This window comes from Procambarus clarkii, chromosome 36 (genome assembly GCF_040958095.1).
Source record: "Procambarus clarkii isolate CNS0578487 chromosome 36, FALCON_Pclarkii_2.0, whole genome shotgun sequence".
Taxonomy (NCBI): Eukaryota; Metazoa; Arthropoda; class Malacostraca; order Decapoda; family Cambaridae; genus Procambarus; species Procambarus clarkii.
Window position 1 is genome coordinate 7,652,979 of NC_091185.1, and position 25,688 is coordinate 7,678,666.

A 25,688-nucleotide genomic window follows, 5' to 3' on the forward strand; every position below is an offset into this window, starting at 1 on the left:
TGATCTTTCTGGCTCCTTGGTGGCTGATTCAGCTTTGGTTCCAGCTCTTCTGACCCAGAAGACCAGAAAATCTGGACCTAAGCATTTTTCCATGGTGATATTCTCCTTCAGGAAATCGACCTAGTAATGCTCTTACACTGGGGATGTGTAACAAAATGGAGGCCTGGCCGAGGTCCAGGCCGCGGGGATGCTAAGTCCCGAAATCAAATCTAGATAACCTAGGTAGATGCTAGTTCGACCTTGTGATGCTCTATGCTAGTTTAACCTTCTCCACTGTACAGGCTATTCTTGCCCATGCCACCTCTTGGGTGGCTTAATCTTTATCAATCACATTCTTCTCCACTGATATACTAATCTTGCATTTTTATTGCCAGTTTAATGCTTGGTTATCCACTTCCATTTTGACATTTCCAAGTGGTACTTTCACTGCGCTGTGAGGGTTCACTTCGTTCTTAACCGGTCTTTGTGTGGCTTGGGGTTTTGGTGATGCAAGCGGTTTACACATAAGATGTGTTTCACATTCTCGCGGATGGTTCTCTCAATTCTGTTCTTTTCCCATCGGGTGGACCATCCAAGGTCCACCTCTTTGAAGCCCCATTGGTTTCCTGGAACTATCCTGGCTGATCTGGATATATTGACTTTCTAGCATCATTCAATGTGCATGGAGTTCTTGCCTACCGGGGACCACGAGCCAGAACCTAGCCCCCCTCAGAGAAGCACGAGAAGCAATGGTCTATAGAAACCCCCGTGTGGTTGGGAGCATTCTGTGTCTGCCATCGACTGGGTCTGGCACCAAGAAAGGTAGGCACCCCAAAACAAACACCAATTCTTGTGAAAATATTGCTACCGAAAGCCAAACGTGTGGACAGAACTCCCCAAATGAAAATTAGGACACTAGCATGACGTAATCATGTTGCCACACCGCTGTCTGCGCACTGCGCACATTTTCCCCCCCTCCCCAGGAGGGAAAATTGGGAGCCTCAGACCCTCACGCCGGCGATCCACCCTTCAGTTCTTAAGCTGATGTGTTGCTGGCAAGGTCGTGTACATCTGGCTCCAGATTTTGTTTCTGGGCTGTGCCTTGTGGCGTGCTCCTGTCTCTACGATCGGTGAGCGAGCCAGAAGTAATATTCTTCAATTACTTGGGCTGCATGAGTCTAGGGTTTCCTTCATTATGTGCCCTGTAAGTACTGTACTGCCCTGTGGGCTTGGGGCCACCTTCACAAGTCACCTTGGGGTTTACCTCCGCTGTGTCTTTTACTGCTCGGTGATAGACCACCCTTGGAGTTTTACCGCTCGGTGATAGACCGCCCTGCCTGGGCTTTCCTTAGCGTGTTTCGAAGGCTAAAGGCCCTGGAAATCCCCGCTGGGGCTCTTTGGTCCGATGGATGCAACCCCTGAAACCCCTCTCGCTTTGTGCGAGGTTGACAGTTGCTGTCTCCTTTTCTCAGGGTGACAGATTTGTCCCGTGGTCGTGCAACGTTGTTGTTTGTACGTACTCCAGTTCACCCAAGCTACTGCTCATGATATGAGGGTGCAGGCAGCTGGGCCATTGCATGCTAGGTTTAGGTTGCTGCAGTGCGATAGGTAGGTTGGTTGCTTCACCGGATGGCCCGAGACTGCCCGGACTTGGGGGTGGGAGTCGCTTCGACTTTGGTTCCGTCCGCCCCTCCTTGTCCTTCCCCTTGGGTTGTTCATCAGGTTCCTTCCCCCTCCGAAATGATTGAGGGTTTCAGAGTCGGGGCAGGGTCTAGTTGGTGCTGGGACTCCGGCAGTCTCAGGAGTTCCCTTTCGAAGTGGCGGCGGAGGTATTTGAGCTTGGTCCCCCAACCGGAGCTTCTGGGTCTGACCAGTATGCCCCCTTCGTTCCTGCTTTTTCAGCTGCTCCTGCCTTTTCTGTAGAGGTGGGGGATTTGGAAGACGGCTTGGCCCCAGGTCCTCGGGGTGAGGTTACTGGGGCGGGAGAGGGGTTGACTTGGGAGCCTTGGGGCCCCATTGCCCCCCCCCCCCCAGCTTTTTTTTTTACCCTTGGAGCAAGGCTTGGTGTTACAAGGAGAGGGGTTCTCTTTCACTCCTTCCTCATACGAATTAGATTTGGCATCTACCCCCTCCCCGGGTTCGGTTCCGTGATCCTGTGAGTTCTTCAGTCCCGTCCTTCTGGAGGTTTTCGGCTTCCTGCTTCCCATCCCATGTTGTGCAGGAAGCCCTTGTGGCTTACCTCCTGCGCGACCTGGATTACGCTTTCGTAATGGATCCGTGTTCCTTTGTGTATAACCTTACTGGGTTCGTTATGAAGTTCTGGAGTCGTCCTGGTTAGCAGACTGCCCTCTCTTCTCGTTGGAGGCTTGGCATATGTTCTGTCGATCCTGCATGCTTGAGTGGAGGGAGTCTCATACGGTGGCTCGGGTTTTCCTGTAGAGCGAGTTTGAGTACCTCAATGCGTGTTTGTTTGCCCGTGCCCTTCCGTGGGATGTTGGTGTGATGCAGCTTCATGTGCAGGTTCCTTCCCTTTCGGCTGCATTGGTCGCAGAGGATTTGTGCACACATGGTCTGTTGGCTTCGGCCCTGCATTTCTTCTCCCTCCTTGAGCTGTCCTTGGGCTGGCTTATATTGGATGTGGAGGCGCTGGGGGCTGTCTCTGGGTCTGGTGCATTGCCCTCTGCAGTGCGTGCATCGTTTGCAACACTCCTGCGGGATGTTGTTTCGCTGTTTTTTTGCTTCTCAAATTGCGTGTCGGCAGGCGGTGCTCGCTTCTTCCTTGAAATCCGCTTGAGCTCTGGCTCCTAGGCTGTCTTGCCAGCCCGGTTCGAGGCTGGTTCGTTCTTCTTCTCTAGTCTTTGCGTCTGGAGTTTCTGACTCGAGGTCTATCATCATTTGTATGGTGCACAGTTGTCTTCGTTGTTGGTCTCCTGTCTGTGTGCTTCGTCTCGGCGGCAGTATGAAGTTTCCTGGCGGTCCTTCCGGTTTTTCCTGTCACTGCGTAGGTATACTTATGTCTCTAATAGGGTTGTCTTGTCCTTCCTTTCGTGGTTGTTCCAGGACTTATCTTATGCTGAATACTGTTGTCTTGTATCGTGCGGCGCTGGTGGAGCTGCTGCATCTTGCGTTTCGTATTGATGTTACTTCTGCTCCTTTTGCTTGAACTTTAAAATGACTTCACAGCTCTTCTCTACCTCTTCTATTCTTGCTTTAGTTCTTCTGTGTGTTTCGTCCTCTCCCTCTGATAAATCTTCTGAATCCTGCAAGTTTATCTGGCAATTTCTGTCACCACATTATGATAATGTCATGCTTGGTGAAGTAGAAACATGTCTATCTCACACAATCCATGCAGCCACTTCTTCCTCAAGATTGTCTTTGATCAGTTCATTTCTCAGTTGTCCGGACTGCATTTATTTCCTTAACAAAGGCAAGGAGCTCTTTCCTTAATCTCATCTTTTTTTTCACTTATTTTCCTTGCACCAAATCCTTCAAATTCTGCAACATCATTGTCCATGACAGGAAACAAACCATCTATAGGCCAAAGTTTGTTACATGCATGCTTTAAGGCTGACTACTTGATCATCCTGGCACTGGTTTCTTAGGTTTGTCAAGTGTCTGCCTGTACCACTTCAGCCTCATCAACACTTTTAACCCCAAGAAACATGAAGAACTTTTCTTTTGTGTATAGCTACATCACTCACTTTTAGCATAACATTTACATGTTTTTATCTAGGAAGGCCAGATTCAGTTACTGTACTTTTATATGATCTATTATTTGCTCAAAATTCATCACAGTGTGTTTCCTCTTGGTTTCACCTATGAAAATCTGAAAGAAAATATTTTCTGTATTTTCTGAAAGCATAGTGGCAGTATGCAATATACTGTAAATATATTGCCAAAAAATGGGGGGAGGGGAAAATGTTCACTGGCAATGTGCAAAACACGCTTGTTTGGGTCTACATCGTCCCAAACACGCGACTGTCCACAATCACCTCGGCCATAATTTCTGCAGCCACCCAAATGCTCAAGAAAACTTCAGGACATAGGTCCAACAAACCACTTAAACCGTGGTGGAACGCGAAATGTGCACGAACAGTCGCTTTACGCCGCCGAGCCATACAAAAACAAAGACGTCAACCCTCCCTACAGAACTGGGTTAATCTCCAGCGGGCTACAGCAGAAGCCAAAAAAAAACATACTGTCAGCAAAGCGAGCATCATGGGCAAAATTTTGTGATAGCCTCACACCCACTACGCCACATTCAAAGGTCTGGGCTACATTTAACAGCATTAAAGGTCGCCCAACATTCCCTTCGTTTCCCGATGATCAACGGTTCACGCTGTCAAACACCTCAGGAGCGTGCAAATGTTCTTGCTGAATGTCTTTTTCCTTTGGTATTTTGTACCTATTGATCATAACTGTCTTTTCTCCAGCGCAATTTCTTCATATTTTAGTCTTCTTAACTGTTACTGGTCTTGATGCAAACTTATATTTTTTTTAAAAGTCCTCATTTGTTTTTATATGCTGTTCCTATGTTGGCAGCTACCCTTATGCTTACATGGTTCTAACGGCAGCGTGGTCTTTAAAGTTAACCTCTCAACACCCTTCTTTCATGCCCAAGAACTCCCCCTCAGACAAGAAATTGACCGTGCCATACTGCTACCCATACCCGGCGTCGACAACATGTACACCTTAAGCGAGCTACAATTAGCCTTAACCCACCTACCTCTTGGCAAGGCACCTGGAGAGGATGGAATTCCATATGAACTCATTAAATATCTTCCATCAACTGCACATAGTACTCTCCTAAACTATTACAACCTATGCTGGACTCACGGAAATATTCCCTCACAATCGCAGACCAGTATTATTCTTCCGTTCCTTAAACCAGGAAAAGACCCATCCCATATTATACCGTCACTCCAAGCTGGATTTCGACCGCAATGCTCCACACTCGATCAAATACTCTGCCTTGAACATGAAATCCGCACCTCCCTCAGAAGCAGCAAATTTTGTATTGTTCTCTACTTAGACCTCAAAGGAGCTTTTGATAGCATTCCTCATGCTTGCCTCCTCGCAAAGCTTGCGCGTTTAGGAGTACAGGGAAGATTACTTTTATGGTTAAATTCCTATCTTACGAACAGGACTTCTAAAGTCTATATACAAGGCGAGTTTTCCGATGACATCCCAATACAAACGGGTGTCCCAAAAGGCTCCATACTAAGCCCAACTCTTTTTGCTGCATTCTTAGCAGATTTGCCTAACACCCATCCTGTTCACCTCTCGGCGTACGCCGACGACTTAACACTGTATTATTCAGACAATGCCTTACCTAATACAATCTCAACAATGCAAACAGCACTTGACCACCTCATAGATTGGACACAACAATGGGGCCTTCAAGTTAGGACTACCAAAACCTATTATCAAATTTTCACTAAAAAAGACTTGTTCATCTACCCACCCTCACAATACACAACACTACCATCCAACACGTACAAGAACATAAATACCTTGGCATGCACTTAGACTCGCCCTCACTTACCTGGAAAGCACACATTCAACATCTTAAACAGACGACACATTCCCGACTCGCCATACTTAAAGCCCTCACTGGCACCACCTGGGGAGCACACCATAAAATCTTGCTCCGTTTCTACAACCTACATTCGCAGCCAACTAGACTATTGTTGCCAAGCATATGCGTCGGCTGTGCCTACTAACCTACAGAGCCTAGAGGTCATCCAAAACAATGCCATGCGACTTATATGTGGCGCAATGCGTTCCATTCCTATCCTCGGACTTTACGGGGAAACGGGCCTCACAAGCTTAGCCACCAGACGAGACATAATGTGTGCCAACTATCTGTCACTCTGTACCACTGCTCACCAGACACACCCATACAGATCATAAATTAACCCAACAGTTAACCCACATAACCCCCGCTTCCCAACCAATCACTCACCTTTCCTCACACGGGCTACAAATAACCTCAATACTATAGACCTCTCTCTACTCCAAAACTCGGAAACCCAACTTACTGTTCCCCCTGTTCCACCCTGGCTTTTTACAACTCCTAATACAGCAATACAACTCGAAGACAACATTCCAAAGTCTGCACCAAACTCAGCCATAGCCTCAGTCTTTCTCTCAACAATGAAAAATTGCTACCCAAATACCACAGCGATTTATACAGATGGATCTTGCATCATCATGAACAACGTCCCCTCGGTCACTAGCGCTGTATGGATACCGGAATACCATCTCAAGCAGGGATGGCGGTTACCAAACCAACTATCTGTTTTCACAGCTGAATTATATGCCTTATATCAAGCTCTCCAAATAATCACAACATTACCAATCGGGACATACAATCTGCAGTGACTCCAAGAGTGCGATTCAAGCAATTACGTACTCTTCAAAAACGTGCAAGGAGTTTGTTTACCCATGTCTTCAACTTCTTCATGAACATCGATTGAACGGTTATGATACCTCTATCCAATGGGTCCCAGCGCATTGTGGTATTCTCCATAATGAACTAGTAGATCAACTAGCCAAAGCAATGCACAATACACCTCACATTACCCGTCATCCAATTCCCCATGTTGCACGTAAAGGAGCCTTCGAAAATACCATCACCCAAGATTTTGCAACGAAATGGAAAACGTCATGCTCACCTTTGTACTATGGGTCCATTAAAAAGAAATGGGAAACTTGGAAACATGTCAGATATAAAACCAGAGAAATTGATATAGCGATGACCAGATTAAGGCTGGGACACACCAAACTAGCAGCACACAGCTCTAAGTACAGAACAGACATCAACGAACTCTGCATCCACTGTCAGGTGCCTGAAACAATCGAACACTATCTCCTTCACTGCTTCCGACATTATAGTGCCAGAGTAAATTTTAAACAAGTACTTATCTCACTCAAAATACCCTTTACCATCGAGTATATATTAGGAGGCGGTGACCACTCGTTACAAGAAAAATACCAAATAGTCAAAGCACTGGCTAAATATCTCCAATCGACCAACAAATTGGGTCACATCTGACCCGCGCCACATTTATACCTGGCGCCACCAACAGCTAAACACAGAAAACAACTGCCTCGTCGCAGTACCAAGGATCAGCTGACGCCATAAACACAACACACCGCCCTACAGTGCGACAAGTCTCCCTCTAACACACACCTCTGTTCTAGTCGCCACTCCTCTGTCTATAGCGCAACGCAACAAGCACTTTTGAAACTCTTATCATCTTCAACATAAACGCCTCTACCAACATCTGCACTAGTGCAGTCATTGGGAGGACAAACCCTTCATGCAAACTGCACCTACTATCAAGATGATGATGATGTGCAAAACAAAGCAAAGTGAGTATGTATGTGCCATACGCACATACAAGAGCACTCTCTGAACATCAGGGGCCCACAGCTGTTCAACTCCCTCCCAGCAGGCATTAGAAATACTGTTGGAACAAAGGTGGGTGGATTCAAGAGGCACTTAGACAGGTTCTTGCAAGAACTGCCAGACCAACCAGGATATGGTAGATATGTGGGCCTGCGGGCTGATCGAAGCAACAGCCTGTTGGAACAAGTTATCACAAGTCGATAAGACTTGCAAAAACTTATCACAAGTTATCGGTAGAACTCGATAACTCCCAGTAGAATTTCTGAGACCCTTTCCAGGTATGTGTCCTTCATTTTCCTACCTGTATGTTTCTCTCCACTGTATTATATTGTTGATAACCTGAAGGTAGTTAATGTTTAACATTTGATTTTTGTTTTGATATTTTTTTAGGGTGAAGTGGGACCAAATCAGTCTGAAGAGGATAATGCTCTCAGAGAAAGATTAAAGTTCCAGGAAGTTGAAATTGCTCGCCTTTCTGAATTACACGAAGAACTTCAGGCAAAGACTCAAGAGTGTGAGCAACTGAAGAAGCAGATTGGTGACGTTTCAAGCATTAGAAACGCCCAGGTAACTTTCCAACCTTATCTTTATATACAAATTTAGTTAATGGTGTAGCAGTAGCAGTGTTTGGTTAGACCACGTGTTTGGATACATGTGGATACACCCCGTGTATCCATGAGAGTTTTAAATCTGGACCTAAAAAAAAGCCTAGTCTCTGTGCACAGTTGGAGGATTAATGATTTTCATACATAGAAGCAACATTAGAAGAAAGAAACAGCTGAAGCAATGTATTTTTCTTAAAAAATAGTATCTGACAAATGGTTCCAGAAGACATCTGTTACCACGAATCCTTCGCTCCAATGAATCGGTGATGTTAGGATATAGTTCACGAATCGAGGTTGCACTGTTTTTCAAATCACATTTTTTATTATATTAGATTAGTGCACAATAGAAAAATAATTAGTGCCTTTGCCAAAAATTATGCTTTTAAGCATAATTAAAACAAAATTTATGGTTGATTTTCAATTTCTCAAAAAATCTGGGAAATGTGGGAAATTTGGTGGTAAATAACCTAAAAAATATAAATTATATGGAAGCTTGTATTTTTGAGGTGTGACTATGCTTGGCAAGGTTGTTTTTAATATGAGTCTTCCCACACACATGAAATATGTTTCTTACAGGTACCTTTGAACTTGGGCAGAGCAAATAATCCCACTAATGTGAAGTCCAAAGCCAAGAAGGCAGATGTTGTTTTGCTGTCTTCAGGAACAGAAGACGACGAGGAGGAGGAGGAGGAGGAGGAGGTGGAATATATTACAGAAGAAGAAGCTGTTGATGAAGATGAAAAGGATGATCCAGATTGGTGCAAAACACCACTCTTTAAAAAAATCAAACAGATAACAGTAAGTTTCCCGTTGACAATATTTTTTCATGGTTTTTATCTGTATGCTCAAACTTGTGCACACATGCCAATATGTATATGTGTACACACACACACATACATACATACATACATACATACATACATACATACATACATATACATACGTTGTTGAATATGACCGAAAAGGTAAGATTAATAATTCTACCCCGAATTTTCTCAATATTTCTTATTATTTACTATTTTTCTCAATATTTCTTATTATTTACTATTTTTCTCAATATTTCTTATTATTTATTATATTAAGTTTTTCTTCACTGTTGGTGGTAATAAAAATAACAATTCTCCAAAATTAATTTTTTAATTGTCTTACGCCTGAACGCGTTTCGTAATTCGTATTACATTTTCAAAGACTTAATTTACACACAAATTCTTCATACTTATACTCTATAGGATGAGGTGACATGGTACAAAAGTTTTGGGTGAGGTGACAAGACATATACATACATACATATATTAATTACAGGAGGATAGGAGAATATTTGGAAGTGCAGTGAAAAGAGGAACCAAGAAAAAAAAGTGCATGATGGACCTAGTCAAGTGGAAATGCAAGGAGGTTGAAAAGAGTTTTATACTAACAATAAAGGAACAAATTAGGATGGAATATAAAAACCCATGGTGTAATTGACAGTGCTAGGAAGCAAAAATGAGAAGCAGGAGGGAGTGGAGAAAGGACAGAGGACAAGAGGATTAGAGGCAACAGAGCTTGGAATGTATCGAAAAGGAATTATGAAAACGATATTGCAATGAAAGCAAAAAAGCAACCTAAATTTCTAGTCATATAAGAAGGAAAAATGTCAGTGAACAACCAAGTAAAAAGACTAAGGAGAACAGAAGGGGCATATACAGAAAACGACAAGGAAATGTGCTAGGCACTGAATGCGTTTCCATAGTGTGTTTACAACCGAGCCTGAACAGCTCCCATTGCTAGAAAAGGAGATCTCCCAAGAGGAGAAACTAACAGATATAGAGGTGACAGCAGAGGTGGTAATGAAGTGGCTGACAACACTGGATGAAACTAAAGCAGTTGGACCAGACAGTGTATCACCGTGGATACCAAGAGGCAGCGCAGGCCCTCAGCGTGCCTCTAGCAAGGATCTATAATGAGTCACTTACAAAGGGAGAGTTGCCCAGTTGCTGGAAGAAGGCAAATGTACTAATTTTAAAAAAAGGATATAGGGAAGAGATACTTAACTCAGTATCACTGACGAGCATCCCCCTGTAAAGTACTCGAAAGAATTATCGGTTAAGACTGGTTACACACCTACAGAACATTAGCAACATGGGTTCAGACTGGTTACACAGCTGCAGAACATTAGGTTTATAAATAAACACCAACATGGGTTTAGAGAAGGAAAATCATGCCTAACAAACCTGGAATTCTATGCTAAAATAACAAGAATATGGCAGGAGAGGGAAGGATGGGCAGACTGCATATTTCTGGACTGCCAGAAAACCTTTGACACAGTACCGCACAGGAAACGACTATTCAACCTTGAGAGGCAGGTGGGAGTAAGCAGAAAAGCCCTAGCTTGGGTTAAGAATTACTTAACAGGCAGGAGCGAGAGAGTAGCTGTCAGGGGTGAGAAATCAGACTGGTGAATTGTAACGAGTGGAGTACCTCAAGGATTGGTGCTGGGACCAGTTATATTTCTAATATACAGGAACGACATGTCTACAGGAGTCTAGTCCTGTGTGTTGATGTTCGCGGACTATACGAAATTAATGACAAGTTATGACAGATGAGGATTGTAGGATATTTTTCAATAGGGCCTTGAACAAGCTGCAGAGATTGTCAGAGAAATGACTACTAGAGTTCAACACGAGTAAGTGTAAACTTAGGGAAATGGAATAGGTAACGGGAGATCAAAGGAGACCCAAAGGGTTAGTACACAATGAAGGGAAACTATCTTCCTGTGACAATTTGAGAAAGGGACCTGGAAATGGACATAACATCAAATCTAATTCCTGAGGCACACATAAATTGGATAATGACAGCAGCGATGTTACGGCCTACTTGAGCCAGTAACTGGGTTGTTTGTACTTAATGGGCCTTAGAGCCTCCTCTTCTGTGAGTGCACCCCAAGTCAATGGTAAGTTATCAAGAATTGGCAGTAGCAAGTAATTTTGCAAGGAATAAAAGGGGGTAAACAAGATGCAATAACACCTTCACTAATATATTATCTATCGAAGTATAACTACACTTACGTACACAGTGTCACTTTCACATAGGACACTCGGTATATATGCAGTGTTCTTCAAAACCCGGTGGTCGGGAGACATCTCCCATCACGCAGGGTGCAGTCGCACCTCCACAGATCTCTAGTATCAGCTCTTGATACTGGTAATGGCTCAAAAGGGCCACCACTTACGGGCTATTCATGCCCGTGCCACCTTTTGGGTGGCTTAATCTTCATCAATCAATCAAACCCGGGGAGTCCATTATCTTCGAGTATACGTCGTCCATGTTCAATGGTAATCACCGGCGAGTTTACTTTCCTCAACACTGGCCAGTCCACACACCATATCGTCAGGATGTTGCAATTTGCTCTCCAGAAACACACTGACAGAGGGCTTTAGCAGCATGCTGACGGGGGACACAGATAATCATTTCCAGAAGTCTGTAACACCCTGGCAGACGTTTCCTAGCTACACACTAGCAGCACTTCTCAGCATGTGGCCACTACTGTCGTCTTGTAACTTCTCTTGGTCCAATCTCGGGCATGTCGGTCAACATAAGTCATTAGCCAGACAAAGTATACAAGGAGAACAAAGAATGAGAATCTGTCACCGGGGAACTACAAATGCAATTGAATGCAGTCTAGATGGCGTTGATATCGTTACTTCACTCACCAGAGGTCACCATTATCGACCTCACTCCCTAATTGAGGAATGAAACGGGAGCCTTTCATAGATGCCTCACCTCCGCCAACAGATGGCATTGTCTGCGTCTCGCCTAATGCCTTGGAGTTCGAGTGCAGGTCCATAAATGATGCCGAAATTGCCACGCCTCACTCCAGCAACGGTGTCGATACTGTAACAAGCGTACTCTATGCTAGCAAAAGTTAGAACATAATTCAGAAACCTAAATAAGGAGCCATTCAGAGCGCTTTGCACTGCCTATGTGAGACCACTTAGAGTATGCATCCCCCATCATGGAGCCCCCACCTAAAGAAACACACAAAGAAACTGGAAAAGGTTCAGAAATTTGTGACGAGTCTAGTCCCGGAGTTGCATGGGATGGGATATAAAGAGTGACTGAAGAAAATGAACCTGACAATTTTATAAAAAAAAATATGGAGGGAGCGGGGAGATACAATAGCAGCATAACAAATATTGACAAAGTGGAAATAGACGAAATGTTCACATGGAATACCAACAGAGCAAGGGACATGGGTGGAAGCTAGAAACTCAGATGAGTCATAGAGATGTTAGAAAGTTTTCTTTTAGTGTGAGAGTAGTTGTGGAATGAACTAGAGGAGCACATTGTGGAAGCAAACACTATTAATAGCTTTAAAACTAGGTATGATAGGGAAGGAGGATAAGAGTAATTGCTTTAAACAACCAAAGGCTAGAAAGGTGGGATCCAAGAATCAATGCTTGATCCTGCAGGCACAAATAGGTGAGTACACACACAATTGTGACAGGAATCGACAAAGTTAACAAAGAGAAATATTTAAAAATGTTAACGTCTGGAACAAAAGGCCACAGACTCCAGCTTAGAAATCAGAGGTGCAAGAAAATGAAACTTTTCTTTGCGAAAAGAGTTGTGGGCGGTTCGAACAATATAAACGAGAAGATGGTTGATGCCAAAACCGTCAGCAGTTTAAAAGTGTCGTGTGACGAATATTATAGGGTATCTTCTTGAGATGTTATCTTGAGATGATTTCGGGGCTTTAGTGTCCCCGCGGCCCGGTCCTCGACCAGGCCTCCACCCCCAGGAAGCAGCCCGTGACAGCTGACTAACACCCAGGTACCTATTTTACTGCTAGGTAACAGGGGCATAGGGTGAAAGAAACTTTGCCCATTGTTTCTCGCCGGCGCCCGGGATCGAACCCGGTACCACAGGATCACAAGTCCAGCGTGCTGTCCGCTCGGCCGACCAGGTGTGACACCACGAATGTAGCTTTCATCCTAGAACAACACTTGTTAAAACACACAGAACTTTATTTTTTAATGAGGGTGTTTTCAATTTGTAAACATGAAAATGGTATGAGGGTTGTTGATGTAGAATAGAGTTCCTTCCTCATTTATTAAGAAAACGTGTGCAGTATGAGAAGAATTGCAAAGTTTTACGTATACAATTTGCGTCCTTTAAGGGTTAAGTTGGCTTCGGAAATTTAATTAAAGTATGTATATTCATCAGTAGATATCAAATATAACATTTGTGTGTGGTTAGATTATATTCACTTCTTGATACAACTAGAATACTGTGCTTGCATTTGTTTATTTTTTTGTAGCAAGGCATAAGGACTTCACGGGAGAATGGTGAAAATGATGAAGAAAGTGCTGGAAAGAAGACCAGAAGAACTCTTTTGAAGCGCGACTCAAACGGGGACACAAAATGTGGATGCAAAGGAGATTGTTCCAAAAAAATGTGTGCCTGTCGTAAGAATGCAACTACTTGTAGCATGAAGTGTAAATGTTTACTTTTGAAGTGCAAGAACAGAAATACGCCAAATTCAAGCATATCAGATGTAAGTATTAACTACTGTACTGTATTTTGTAAGTCTATAATAAAGATGGGCTACCATCAAAGATTTTTTAAAATTGCCAAGTTGGTTCCCTATTGTGATAAGTTTCGTGTCATCTCTTTAAACTTTCCATTGCAACAACAGCTGGTCACTCAGCAGGTTTTGGTCTTCAAATACAAAATGTAGCTAGTTTCCAGGTGGCTAGAGAAAAGGTTCAACATCCTATTACATTGACCCCAGGCTCTGAGGCTATCAAAACTGTTATGTCATGTTAGGTTGTTCGGTAAATCATGACAAGTGTGGAAGTTATACACTAAGAAAATTGTATTTGATTTAAGAGTGTAGTGATAGTTTTAATTTTTAAAAATTTTGTTATGTTGAACGACTCAAAATTCTGAGAAATATATATGAACCAAAAATTGAAAGAAACCTGTTATGACCTGCTAAAAACTAACAAGTTATCCTCCATGTCAACTGCCACCAGGTGGCAGGGTTTAGTGAATGTACAAACTATTCTGGGAGGAGCTCCTTGTGGCTCCTTGAAGTTACTGTGTCAGATAGTGTCACTACTAGGTCCTATCGGTTGTGCATTTCTATGGCCTACCGGGAACCAGAACCTGTCCCCCTCACAGGAGGTGCAGGGAGCAGTGGCATTTATATATTAAGATTTTCATGTATGTCACCACTGAGGAAAGCACCCAGAAAGTCAACGAAACCAAACCAAACCACTACTGGTGTTTTAAGACCAATCTCGAGAAATTGCTGTAGAACTTGGCCAACAATGCAAACAAATGATTGATGTTTCATAAAATTAGCGCCAACTCGTATGCCCCGCCTTCCCCCTCATATGGAGGAAGGAGGGAGGTAGCCAGGGGTCTGCCTCAGTTCTCTGATGTAGTGTGTGTAGTTTCTTTTGGCATTTGCATCTAAAGTTGTTAGTGATCTCAGTAAAGTTAATCTTCTGTATGTTCTTGTTACCTTACCTTGCGATGATTTCGGGCCTCAACAGCCCCAAAATGTGCTTCGCAGCCCGGTCCTTGACCAGGTCTTCTCCTGGTCACCGAAGGTTACCTTCCTACACAATTTTAGGGGACCCAAAAGTTTTTTATTATTTTGTTTCCCATGAGAAGTGACTGCTGTAACATCAGAAAAAAGTTACTTAATTTTTGTATTAACATTTCTTTTGTTTCAGGTCAGCAAAAGTGATACTCTGCTAAATTCAACATTTGACATCACAGCTCTCCCTCTCCAGGAAAGGAATATTAACAAGAGACAAAGGTAGGACCTTCTGAAGATAGTAAATACATGAACGAGTACATAGTTTTAGGGCATAGTGCATCCGCTCTTGAAAGGCATAATACAATGTGCAAGGATATGACAATTTTGAAAAGACTGTACAGGGTCATTTAACCATTTAGAAATTGCTCGGTGAATAAGTGTGTGAATTTAATGCGTAATGTCAATAGAACTTGCTCTTAACACTTTCGCACTCTCCGCAAAGGTCACTCAGCCAACCGAATGTGCGCGCTGCGTTTTTATCGCTTAAGCGTAAAAACAAAAATGTGTATACTCTTTTTACTCTTCTGACCTTAGTTCTCATGCTACGTATTTCATTTTGGTACCAACGTGTTCGCAATAAAATTCTCTAGAAGAACATTTGTAAAATAAGTCACGAAACATATAGGGATACCAGCACCAAATAAATAACTACGTAGATGACTCGCCGTGAGCGCCCATCAGCAACAAAATGTTTTTACTCTTGGGATTGTAATCACCTCCACACTTGTTCTACAGCGTTAATTTTGGTATCAATGGACTCGCAATGAAATTCCCAACACGGTGATATGAATATAAGCATAGAATAATGATGCAGCCCGCCTGCAAGAGTGTGGGAAGTGGTGAAATTGTTACCCGGTATCGGTGACGGGACGACGCACGGCGCTTTGAAAGTTTATACTTATTTCACTCTCATGACATTAATTTTCTATGTACGTCATTCATTTTTATGTCAATGTGTTCGCAATAGAATGTTCTATTTGCCCATAGGTAAAAAATATCAACAAAGCGTAAGTTAGAATAGCGACAAATATAAAACAACGCTGGAACATATCAGTGAGCGTCAAACACACACGAAATATTTTTACTTTTGTTATGTTTGTCAAGATTATACTTGTTGCACACAGTTATTTTTGGTTGTATATTGATCGGAATAAAATTCCCTAAACAGACATGTGCATATAATACATGATATGGGGGAAGAATTACCAGTATAAACGGCTAAAGTCACCCACCTGCAACCCGTTTGGGACAAAATACCATTTGATCGAAGTTATCCACACCTTTCATGAACTTATTGTACCATGCAGCCTAGTGGTGAGAAAGAGAGCCTCATAGCGCGCAGTTTGAAACAAACCCAAAGTAAATCGGATAAAAATTGAATTTTATACAAATATTTTAAAAGTAGACATAACTTTATGTCCACTATGCGTTTACGTTAGACGAAACCGAACGCGCCGGCGCGTCCAGATAGCGCGAAAGTGTTAATTTGTGTGTGTTCTTCTGCCACAGGGGTGCCAATGTAGATTAATTGAATTTAGCTTCTAAATGTCACATGTCTTCACTTTCTGTACCAGAGGTCCTTTTGTTTTTGTCTTTTTGTGGATAGGCTGCTCATGCTCATGATAGGTTACTGTTGCCTAATATACACGGGAAGAACATGCTGTACTGTATACAGAACATATACGGCACACATAAAAATGATAAAACTTCTAAACTATTGGGACCGTCTCAACACTCTCAAAATGTACTGTTACAAATAAAAGTGTGTTCTATGGGGAGTCTAGTGTTAATGGATGTAGGGGCAGTAGTTAGCATTAAGAGTCATCAAATATGGGAGATCTCAAAGGCCCGGCCCCCACTAAATATATAAAAATAAACTTGTAGTGGCTTATTACAGCAATAGTCAGCCTAGAGGTTGATCATAGATCTCCTACACAGGAAAAATGGATACTCCTTTAACTAACTTATTTATTAACCCCTTAACAACCCCCCATATACATTCACACCAATAACAATAATAATTACTTTACCACACTATCTTATGTTAAAAGCCTTGGTCCACATAGGATACAAGGTTTACACTGTGAACAAGCTAGGGTAAAGTACTACTGGTTAAGAACTGAAGCTTGATGCAGCTTAGGGTAGTGAGACCACGTGGTACCCTAATACAACACAACACAACACTACACTTAGGGTCCCCAAAACACTGGCAAATACTACCCCCAGGTCTCACCAATCTTTACTACCAGAGTAGGCACACTTACAACACAGGATATACTTAACTGAAGGTGAGGAAAGGTAGAAGGGGGGAGAGGTGCAGCCACAGAGTCCCGCTGTTTACACCTCGAACGCCAACAGACAAGAGCGAGCATCTCCACTCTCCTCCCTCAGTTCACTCGCTGCCAGCAGACTACTCAACTAATCGTACAGCATTCCTATCCCAACTTTACTCAGGTTTACTTTACAAATGATTAGAAAGTATTAGTAAACATAGTTGGTGCCTATTTTATTATTTAATAATCAACCCCAAGCTCAGTCTTTAAATGCTCTTTGAGAAACAAGAATAGTCTTATGTCTGGCAGGGAAGATACAAACAAATGCAGCTCGCGATGCGTCCAATACTATAAGGTAGTTTATTTAGCTCAATTTTGACCTCTGGTTTCCACTGAGGAACCCAGGGTCGTAACATACTCCTTGGAAAGGAGACAAGAGAGATATCAAATAATATACGTGGAAGATACTTGAAGGCCAGGTCCCAAATTTGCACAGTAGAATAACAACATACGGAAGGAAATACAGAATAGAACCAGTGAAGAGTAGAGGTGCCATAGGCACAACCAAAGAGCACTGTCTGAACATCAGAGGTCCACCAGTATTCAGCACCCTCCCAGCAGGCATTAGAAATATTGTTGGAACAAAGTTGGATGGATTCAAGAGGCACTTAGATAAGTTCTTGTAAAATGTGCCGGACGAACCGGGCTATAGTGGGTATGTCGGCCTGGGATCCGCTCCAAGCAACAGGCTGTTAGACCAAGTTATCACAAGTCGAGCCTGGCCTCAGGCCGGGCTCGGAGTAGAAGGAATTCTCAGAACCCTCTCCAAGTATATCATTTGCCCTAGGCGGAGCTGCTGCTGTTGACATTTAGCCTCAATATTTAATCGGCCACATTTCACAAGTTGTCGTGTTTTTCACCTCCAGCCTGCTCAAGCTCCTCCTGAGCTTTCTTCATCTTCACCTTTCACCTCCAGCCTGCTCCTGAGCTGCTTTTGTCTTTAGACAAAGTTTTGGTTTTTCTCTCCTCACCTTGGTTTTCTGTTGCTCCTTCAGTTGGGGATTGTTTCTGTCCGGCTTTATTTTTGGTTGGTCCTTGCTTCTGGTTGTCAGGTTGTAGAGCTTCATGCTCTCCTTCACATGGGAAGATTTTCTTTTGGTCCTGGGGGTCTTTCTTTCCTTACAGCCCTCTCCTTCCTTTCTGGCTGAGAATAAGATTGCTGGTATCCAGAGAGGTTCCTTAGGTGAAAGCTGCTTGATTGGTTTGACCAGGGGGTGCATCATTTGTTGTTCGGTTGTGGCCATTCACCATTACCTCCAATCCAATAATAGTGCACTGTGCTGTTCTGGATCCAAGATTTTGTGTGTCTGACTATCCACAATATTATCAAGTTTAGCCAGCACCCTTGGGCCCATCATGTTCATTGCAGCTCTGTCTGCAGTTTTCTAATGTCTTGGTCCTTGCTTGGCTTTAGGGCGGTTATCTGGTCGTTAATTTCCCCTTTCTTGGAGGTTACTTTCTGCGGCTCTCCTCTGCCTCTGGTGAGTGAGAACCCATTTGTTTTGTTCTTTGTGATGACATAGCTCAAGGAGCTACCATAACTCTCAGAAAATCAGCATTGAATGTAATGAAATGTCTCATCATAATTTTTTTTTTTTTTTACACTGCTGAAAGTGTGTTTTGACTTGCACACCTTTCTGGGTGATCTTTTCTTGATTAGATTGAACTAGTATCCCAACTAGTAGCTAGAGTGAACTAGTAGCTCCCTGCATCTCTACAGAGAGGGGGGGCCAGGTTTTGCCCTTTCATCCACAGTAGGCTTACAAAGACTCAAAGGGCCTACCTTGAGATGCTTCCAGGGCTTAGCGTCCCCGCGGCCCGGTCATCGACCAGGCCTCCTGGTTGCTGGACTGATCAACCAGGCTGTTAGATGCGGCTGCTCGCAGCCTGACGTATGAGTCACAGCCTGGCTGATCAGGTATCCTTTGGAGGTGCTTATCCAGTTCTCTCTTGAACACTGTGAGGGGTCTGCCAGTTATGCCCCTTATGTGTAGTGGAAGCGTGTTGAACAGTCTCGGGCCTCTGATGTTGATAGTTCTCTCTCGGAGTATCTGTTGGACCTCTGCTTTTTAACAGGGGTATTCTGCACATCCGGCCATGTCTTCTGGTCTCATGTACTCACCTAGTTGTGCTTGCGGGGGTTGAGCTCTGGCTCTTTGGTCCCGCCTCTCAACCATCAATCAACTGGTGTACAGATTCCTGAGCCTATTGGGCTCTATCATATCTACACTTGAAACTGTGTATGGAGTCAGCCTCCACCACATCACTTCCTAATGCATTCCATTTGTCAACCACTCTGACACTAAAAAAGTTCTTTCTAATATCCCTGTGGCTCATTTGGTCGCTCAGTTTCCACCTGTGTCCCCTTGTGCGTGTGCCCCTTGTGTTAAATAGCCTGTCTTTATCTACCCTATCAATTCCCTTGAGAATCTTGAATGTAGTGATCATGTCCCCCCTAACTCTTCTGTCTTCCAGCGAAGTGAGGTTCAATTCCTGCAGTCTCTCCTCGTAGCTCATACCTCTCAGCTCGGGTACTAGTCTGGTGGCAAATCTCTGAACTTTTTCCAGTTTAATCTTATCCTTGACTAGATATGGACACCATGCTGGGGCTGCATACTCCAGAATTGGCCTGACATATGTGGTATACAAAGTTCTGAATGATTCTTTACACAAATTTCTGAATGCCGTTCGTATGTTGGCTAGCCTGGCATATGCCGCTGATGTTATCCTCTTGATATGTGCTGCAGGAGACAGGTCTGGTGTGATATCAACTCCCAAGTCTTTTTCTTTCTCTGACTCCTGAAGGATTTCCTCTCCCAGATTATACCTTCTATTTGGCCTCCTGCTCCCTACACCTATCTTCATTACATTACATTTGGTTGGGTTGAACTCTAACAACCACTTGTTCGACCATTCCTTCAGTTTGTCTAGGTCTTCTTGAAGCCTCAAACAGTCCTCTTCTGTCTTAATCCTTCTCATAATTTTGGCATCGTCCGCAAACATTGAGAGAAATGAATCTATACCATATATCAGAAACAAGATAGGACCGAGTACAGAGCCCTGAGAGACTCCACTGGTGACTTCACGCCAATCGGAGGTCTCACCCCTCACCGTAACTCTCTGCTTCCTATTGCTTAGGTACTCCCTTATCCACTGGAGCACCTTACCAGCTACACCTGCCTGTCTCTCCAGCTTATGTACCAGTATGTACCAGCCTCTTATGCGGTACTGTGTCAAAGGCTTTCCGACAATCCAAGAAAATGCAGTCCGTCCAGCCCTCTCTTTCTTGCTTAATCTGTGTCACCTGGTCATAGAATTCTATTAAGCCAGTCAGGCAAGATTTACCCTCCCTGAACCCATGTTGTCGATTTGTCACGAAAGTCCCTTCTCTCCAGATGTGCTTACCAGGTTTTTTCTCACGATCTTCTCCATCACCTTGCATGGTATACAAGTCAAGGATACTGGCCTGTAGTTCAGTGCCTCTTGCCTGTCGCCCTTTTTGTATATTGGGACCACATTCACCGTCTTCCATATTTCTGGTAGGTCTCCTGTCTCCAGTGACTTACTATACACTATGGAGAGTGGCAAGCAAAGTGCCTCTGCACACTCTTTCAGTACCCATGGCGAGATCCCGTCTGGACCAACAGCCTTTCTAACATCCAGATCCAGCAGGTGTCTCTTGACCACCTCTCTCGTAATTTCAAACTCTTCCAAGGCCTGGTTTACGTCCCTTTCTCCTAGCACAGGGACCTCACCTTGTTCTGTTGTGAAGACCTCTTGGAACCTCTTGTTGAGTTCATCACACACCTCTTTGTCATTCTTTGTATACCTGTCCTCGCCTGTTCTAAGTTTCACTACCTGTTTTTTCACTGTTGTTTTCCTTCTGATGTGACTGTTGAGTAGCTTTGGTTCGGTCTTGGCTTTGTTTGCTATATCATTTTCATAACTTTTCTCTGCTTCTCTTCTCACCCTGACGTACTCATTCCTGGTTCTCTGGTATCTCTCTCTGCTGTCTGGTGTTCTGTTATTCCAGAAGTTCCTCCACTGCTCTTTTGTTCAGTTTCTTTGCTTCCATACATGCCCTATTATATCATGGATTCTTCTTTTGTTTCTCGGATTTTTCCTTTTGGGCCGGGATGTATCTGTTTACTGCCTCCTGACACTTTTGGGTGACATAGTCCATCATATCTTGCACAGACTTAGCTCTGAGGTCTGTGTCCCAAGGTATTTTCCTTAGGAAGCTTCTCATCTCCTCATAATTTCCCTTTCGGTATGCCAGCCTTTTGTTTCCTAGTTCTTTTTCATGTGATGTTATTTCTGTGTGCAGGTTTGGGACCAGCCCCTCAATTATTTTCCACCTGTAAATTATTATGTATCTCTCCCGCCTGCACTCAAGAGAGTACAGATTTAGGCTCTTTAGTCGGTCCCAGTAATTTAGATGTTTTACCGAGTGGATTCTAGCAGCAAAGGATCTCTGCACGCTCTCCAAGTCAGCAATTTCTCCAGCTTTGAAAGGGTCTGTCATTGTGCAGCAGTACTCCACTCTAGAGAGCACAAGCATTTTGAAAAGTATCATCATCGGTATAGCATCTCTAGTGTGAAAAGTTCTTGTTATCCAACCTGTCATTTTTCTTGCAGTTGTGACGGCTACTTTATTGTGTTCTTTAAAGGTGTTCTTTGTAAAGTGTGTTCTTTGTGTACTCATGTCTTCCGACATGAGTACACCCAGATCCTTTACATTGCCTGAGTTTTGTACGTGGTTTTTGTTTTTATATTTTCATTTTTTCCGTAGCGCATGAGCTGGAACTTATCTTCGTTAAACACCATATTATTTTCTGTAGCCCATAGAAAGACCTGATCTACATCTGATTGGAGGTTTGCCGTGTCCTCTATGTTGCCTTACTCTCGTGAAAATCTCAGGTAGCCTAGAGTGGATTGAAATTAGTGGAGCTATCCAGGTAGCTAGTCAAGGAGATAGTGTGGACACCTTCATGAGAAAACTAGATAGTTTTCTACAAGAAGTGCCAGGCCAGCCAGGCTGTGATGGATATGTAGTCCTGAGGGCCGCTGCTGCAAGCAACAGCCTGTTGAATCAAGCTCTCACAAGTCAAGCCTGACCCTGGGCTGGGTTTGGGGAGTAGAAGAACTCCCAGAACCCCATCCAGGTACTAAGGATCCACCAGACAGAGGTTTTCATTACATTCAATACTGGCTTTCTTGAAGGAGAACCTTGGTAGCTCCCTGAAGCTCTCTTGAGATGGCTCCCCATTACTGGGTCACATCAATTGCTGGAGTCCCGTTTTTCCTACCAGAGACCAGAGCTAGAACCTTAGAAGCAGAGAGATAAGTTCCACTTATTTAGTCACACTGGTCACACTCTAGGAAAACATCCTGAAAATTGGTGAAGCTTTATAGACAACTACAAGATTCATAGAAAATAAATCATCAAAACAGCCAAACAACTCTACAAACTACTGTATTCCTTCCAAGCAACTGATTCACCCAAAAGTAGCTAGAACCCATTTGTTCAGATTGCAGCCACCATGTGAGCCACAGCCACCAGCCAGCTTCAAGGTCAGTCCTGTCGCTGATGTGGTCGATTGCTGGGCTGTGCTGCCGGGACACCGTCCTACTGCCTCTCAGCTAAGTATCAGCCTTTCTTCGGGACTTTGTCCTGCGAGAACCATTTGCTCAGGTTTTGTACCTTTATATTGGCATTTGCTTCACAAGTGTGTGTTCATCCCAGCTCTGTTGTGTGGACTTGGCTTGTTTTGCATGGCCTCAGGGTTCCCTTCTCTGGGTGCTCATTTAGCACTGCTCCTGCACTGACAGTAATTTCTTTAGTGTGTTTCAATAGTTTGCCCCTGAAAAGCCTGGCCTCTTGTGCTGTCAGAGCTCTGGACAGCACAAGAATTGTTGACGCCTCTGTGTAGATCCTTGGTTGGAGATGTCCTATTTGGGTTGGGTTTCTCCTGTCTCTGAGCGTGCTTACCAGACAGTTGTCGCTTTAAGGGCAAGGATTTTCTCAGTAGTAAGGGTGGGGGTCATGGCGTGATGCTCAATTGGATGCTCATGGAGTTGGCCTCGATGGAATTTATTTTGAGGACCCAGATTTCGAAACGATAGTGTATTTTGGGTATTAATACCCAAAAGGGGTGTATCAGAGGGTATTTTGCCACGGGGCAACTGTTTTCTTAACCCACTTTGATGTATGAGTTTGATAACTAGACCGTTCTCCCCGGGGTTCAAGTCTGTCGGCTGTTCGGTGCTTTGGACTCTTCTTATTTATGGAGATTTCCGTTGTCCTTCGTTTTGCTATCTGTGTGGGGTTGGTGCTTCCTGTGAAATTCGTACTGAACCTCATTTGAATATGTACCAACCTCAGCTTATTGCCCACATTATAAGGTTCTGGATTCATCCTGGCTGGCTGACAACTCTCTATTTTCTTTGGGAGTTAGGCATGAGTTCTATCAGATTCGAATTCTTGACTGGTGGGAAGAGTGTCCATCTTTCAGGTGTTTTTGAGCTTCTTATTCTCTGCTCGAGGACTGTCTGTTTCCTCCGGCCATCCCCCAAAGATGTTGGAAAGTGGCAGCTCCATAAGCAGTCGTCTGTGCATTCTTTGTTGATATATAACAAGGCTCGTACATGCCAATGGACGTGTATTTTTGGGCTGTAATGGAGTCTTTGCAGACATGCAAAGGCATGGATTCATTTGGTTCAGTAATGGGTGTGGAGGTCTTGTTGCCTGCAGTGCCAGCTTTGATGCCTTGCCCAAGTTGTTCACCCTATATCCTTCGGGAGACAGTGGCATCATTTTACTTAGCTTGTATCATCTGCTGGCAGACTGTGATTGCCCAGTCATTAGGTTCGGTCTGGTTCGTAATTCTTTTGTCCATCTCCACTTTTTTTTTGCCTCTCCTCTTTCCTGATGACGCAGTTACTCAGTTTCTTTCAGCTGCTGCTGCTGCCATCTGTTGTTCCTATCATTGTGCATCAGGGTTCTGTCCCTGCCTTTTGGAAGCTGTCTGGTAGGATTGGATCCTCACTTGTTTGGTCAGGGAGGTCCGTAGTGGAGTCGGAATCAAAAGTGCTCGAAGAACACCAGGGTTGAATGTAATAGGATCCTCTTTTTAATGGATCCCTGGTGGCTTCCTGACATACTCCCTGCCAGGTCCATTAGTTCGTTTCCATCAGCTGAGAACTGACTGTGGAGCCAGCTGCTGCAAGGAGCCCCGGGCTGTCTAGTGACGGCTATTGGTGCTAACAGTTCAAGCTAGTTTTAAGTAAAACAATTGTTTGGAATGGATAGTTTGCAGTCGTTTGGCCATTTTAATGCTTTTTTATCTACGAGCCTTGCAGTTGTCTGTAAAGCTTCGCTGACTTTCTGGATGCTTACCTGGTGAGTGGTGGTGATAATACCTGCGCTGTGCACCTTTGTGCGGGAAGCCAGGTTCTGGCTCTATTTCCCAATGGGCCAAATTGGACCCATTGATGGCTCCCCTACTACCGGGTCACACATCTCATAGCAAGTTCAAGTTAAAGTATGTTTATTGAGACAAGAAAAAATACATCTCAAAGGGATAGACATCTCATAGCTTCAGGATCTATTGGGGGCTTGACCAGAAAGAGCTATTTCATTACATTCAATACAATGTTCTAGTAGTCAATGAGTTATGTTAATGTTTTTGTCACACTGTTGTTAGATAATAAAGTTTAGTCTGCTTAGTGTGTCTCGGTATTGTATTTCTCTTCTTCTTTTCTCCTTACATTTGTTTGAGACCATTTTTGTTCCTCCTATAGAATTCAGGAGCCAAACGATTTCTCTAAGATTCCTTCATTAACCATGTCATTGTTAGGAATTAAATTTTTTTTATTTTATTTTCAGATTAGTCACTGCATCTCTTTTGGACAATTTTGGGAAATCTGGATCAGAAAATGTCTCCCCCAAAAGTGGTTTTTCAGCAGTCAAGACCACATTAGATTTTGTGGAATCTCCTAACATGTTTTAAAGACAGAAAAATGTTATATTGTATATTTGAATTTAAAGGATTCGTAGGTTTGTGTTTAAACTTCTTCACTGTTACTATTTTTTAAACGTAGCATTGATCATCAAACATCATTACTCCATTCCCACTTTCAAATGGTTGAGAAGCATGTGCACAGAGAAGATAGGAGAGCAATACTATGAATCAGAAGGCTAGAGATATGTGCATTGAAAAATGACACATTTGCTCAGCATACCATGCTGGAGTGCATCAGAGAATCGGCACCACCACATGGCAGCAAATCATTCACAGCAACATTTAGCCTCTACATAAAACAAGGTGTTAGGTTCATGTGTTGTGTACAAATGTGTCAAGCAAGCCTTGTTTCCTGCCACTCTTGCTGCTCTGTTATCATCATCATCACACCTCCCAACACTCCACCCATCTTTGTACTCTTCCTTTTCTTAGGTCCTCACATTAACTTGTATTATATGTTCTTTGCTACACAATCCTTTTGTTCAGCATGACTAAACCATCTTTGCACACATTCATCACTCGTACTATTGTAACAAATCTACCAGTTATAGCTAGTTCTCCCAGGTGTAACAAAAGCCTGGAGCTGCCAAGTGCTACACTAGGGGATACACAAGCTGTTACATTAAAAAAACAACTGGTGAGTACTGCTCTGAAGCACTCTCCCATAATTCCTATAGAAAGACTGTTCTCTCTCTGCTCTTGCAGAACTATAATTGGGTAGCAGCCTCAATCAGGGTGTGGTAA

At 43.5% G+C, this 25,688-nt stretch overlaps 1 protein-coding gene across 1 annotated transcript in view; it reads left to right on the top strand.

Moving 5' to 3' along the window:
- The window catches only part of Klp3A (kinesin-like protein 3A), a 99,727-nt gene extending 74,675 nt beyond the window's left edge, over positions 1–25,052 (top strand). The window contains exons 22-26 of the mRNA XM_045739068.2: positions 7,784–7,960; positions 8,575–8,796; positions 13,295–13,531; positions 14,721–14,806; positions 24,809–25,052. Of these exons, the coding sequence (XP_045595024.2) occupies positions 7,784–7,960; positions 8,575–8,796; positions 13,295–13,531; positions 14,721–14,806; positions 24,809–24,932 (846 nt within the window). The 3' untranslated portion in view covers positions 24,933–25,052. The remainder of the gene's footprint in view (positions 1–7,783; positions 7,961–8,574; positions 8,797–13,294; positions 13,532–14,720; positions 14,807–24,808) is intronic.
- The last annotated feature ends 636 nt before the right edge of the window (positions 25,053–25,688 follow it).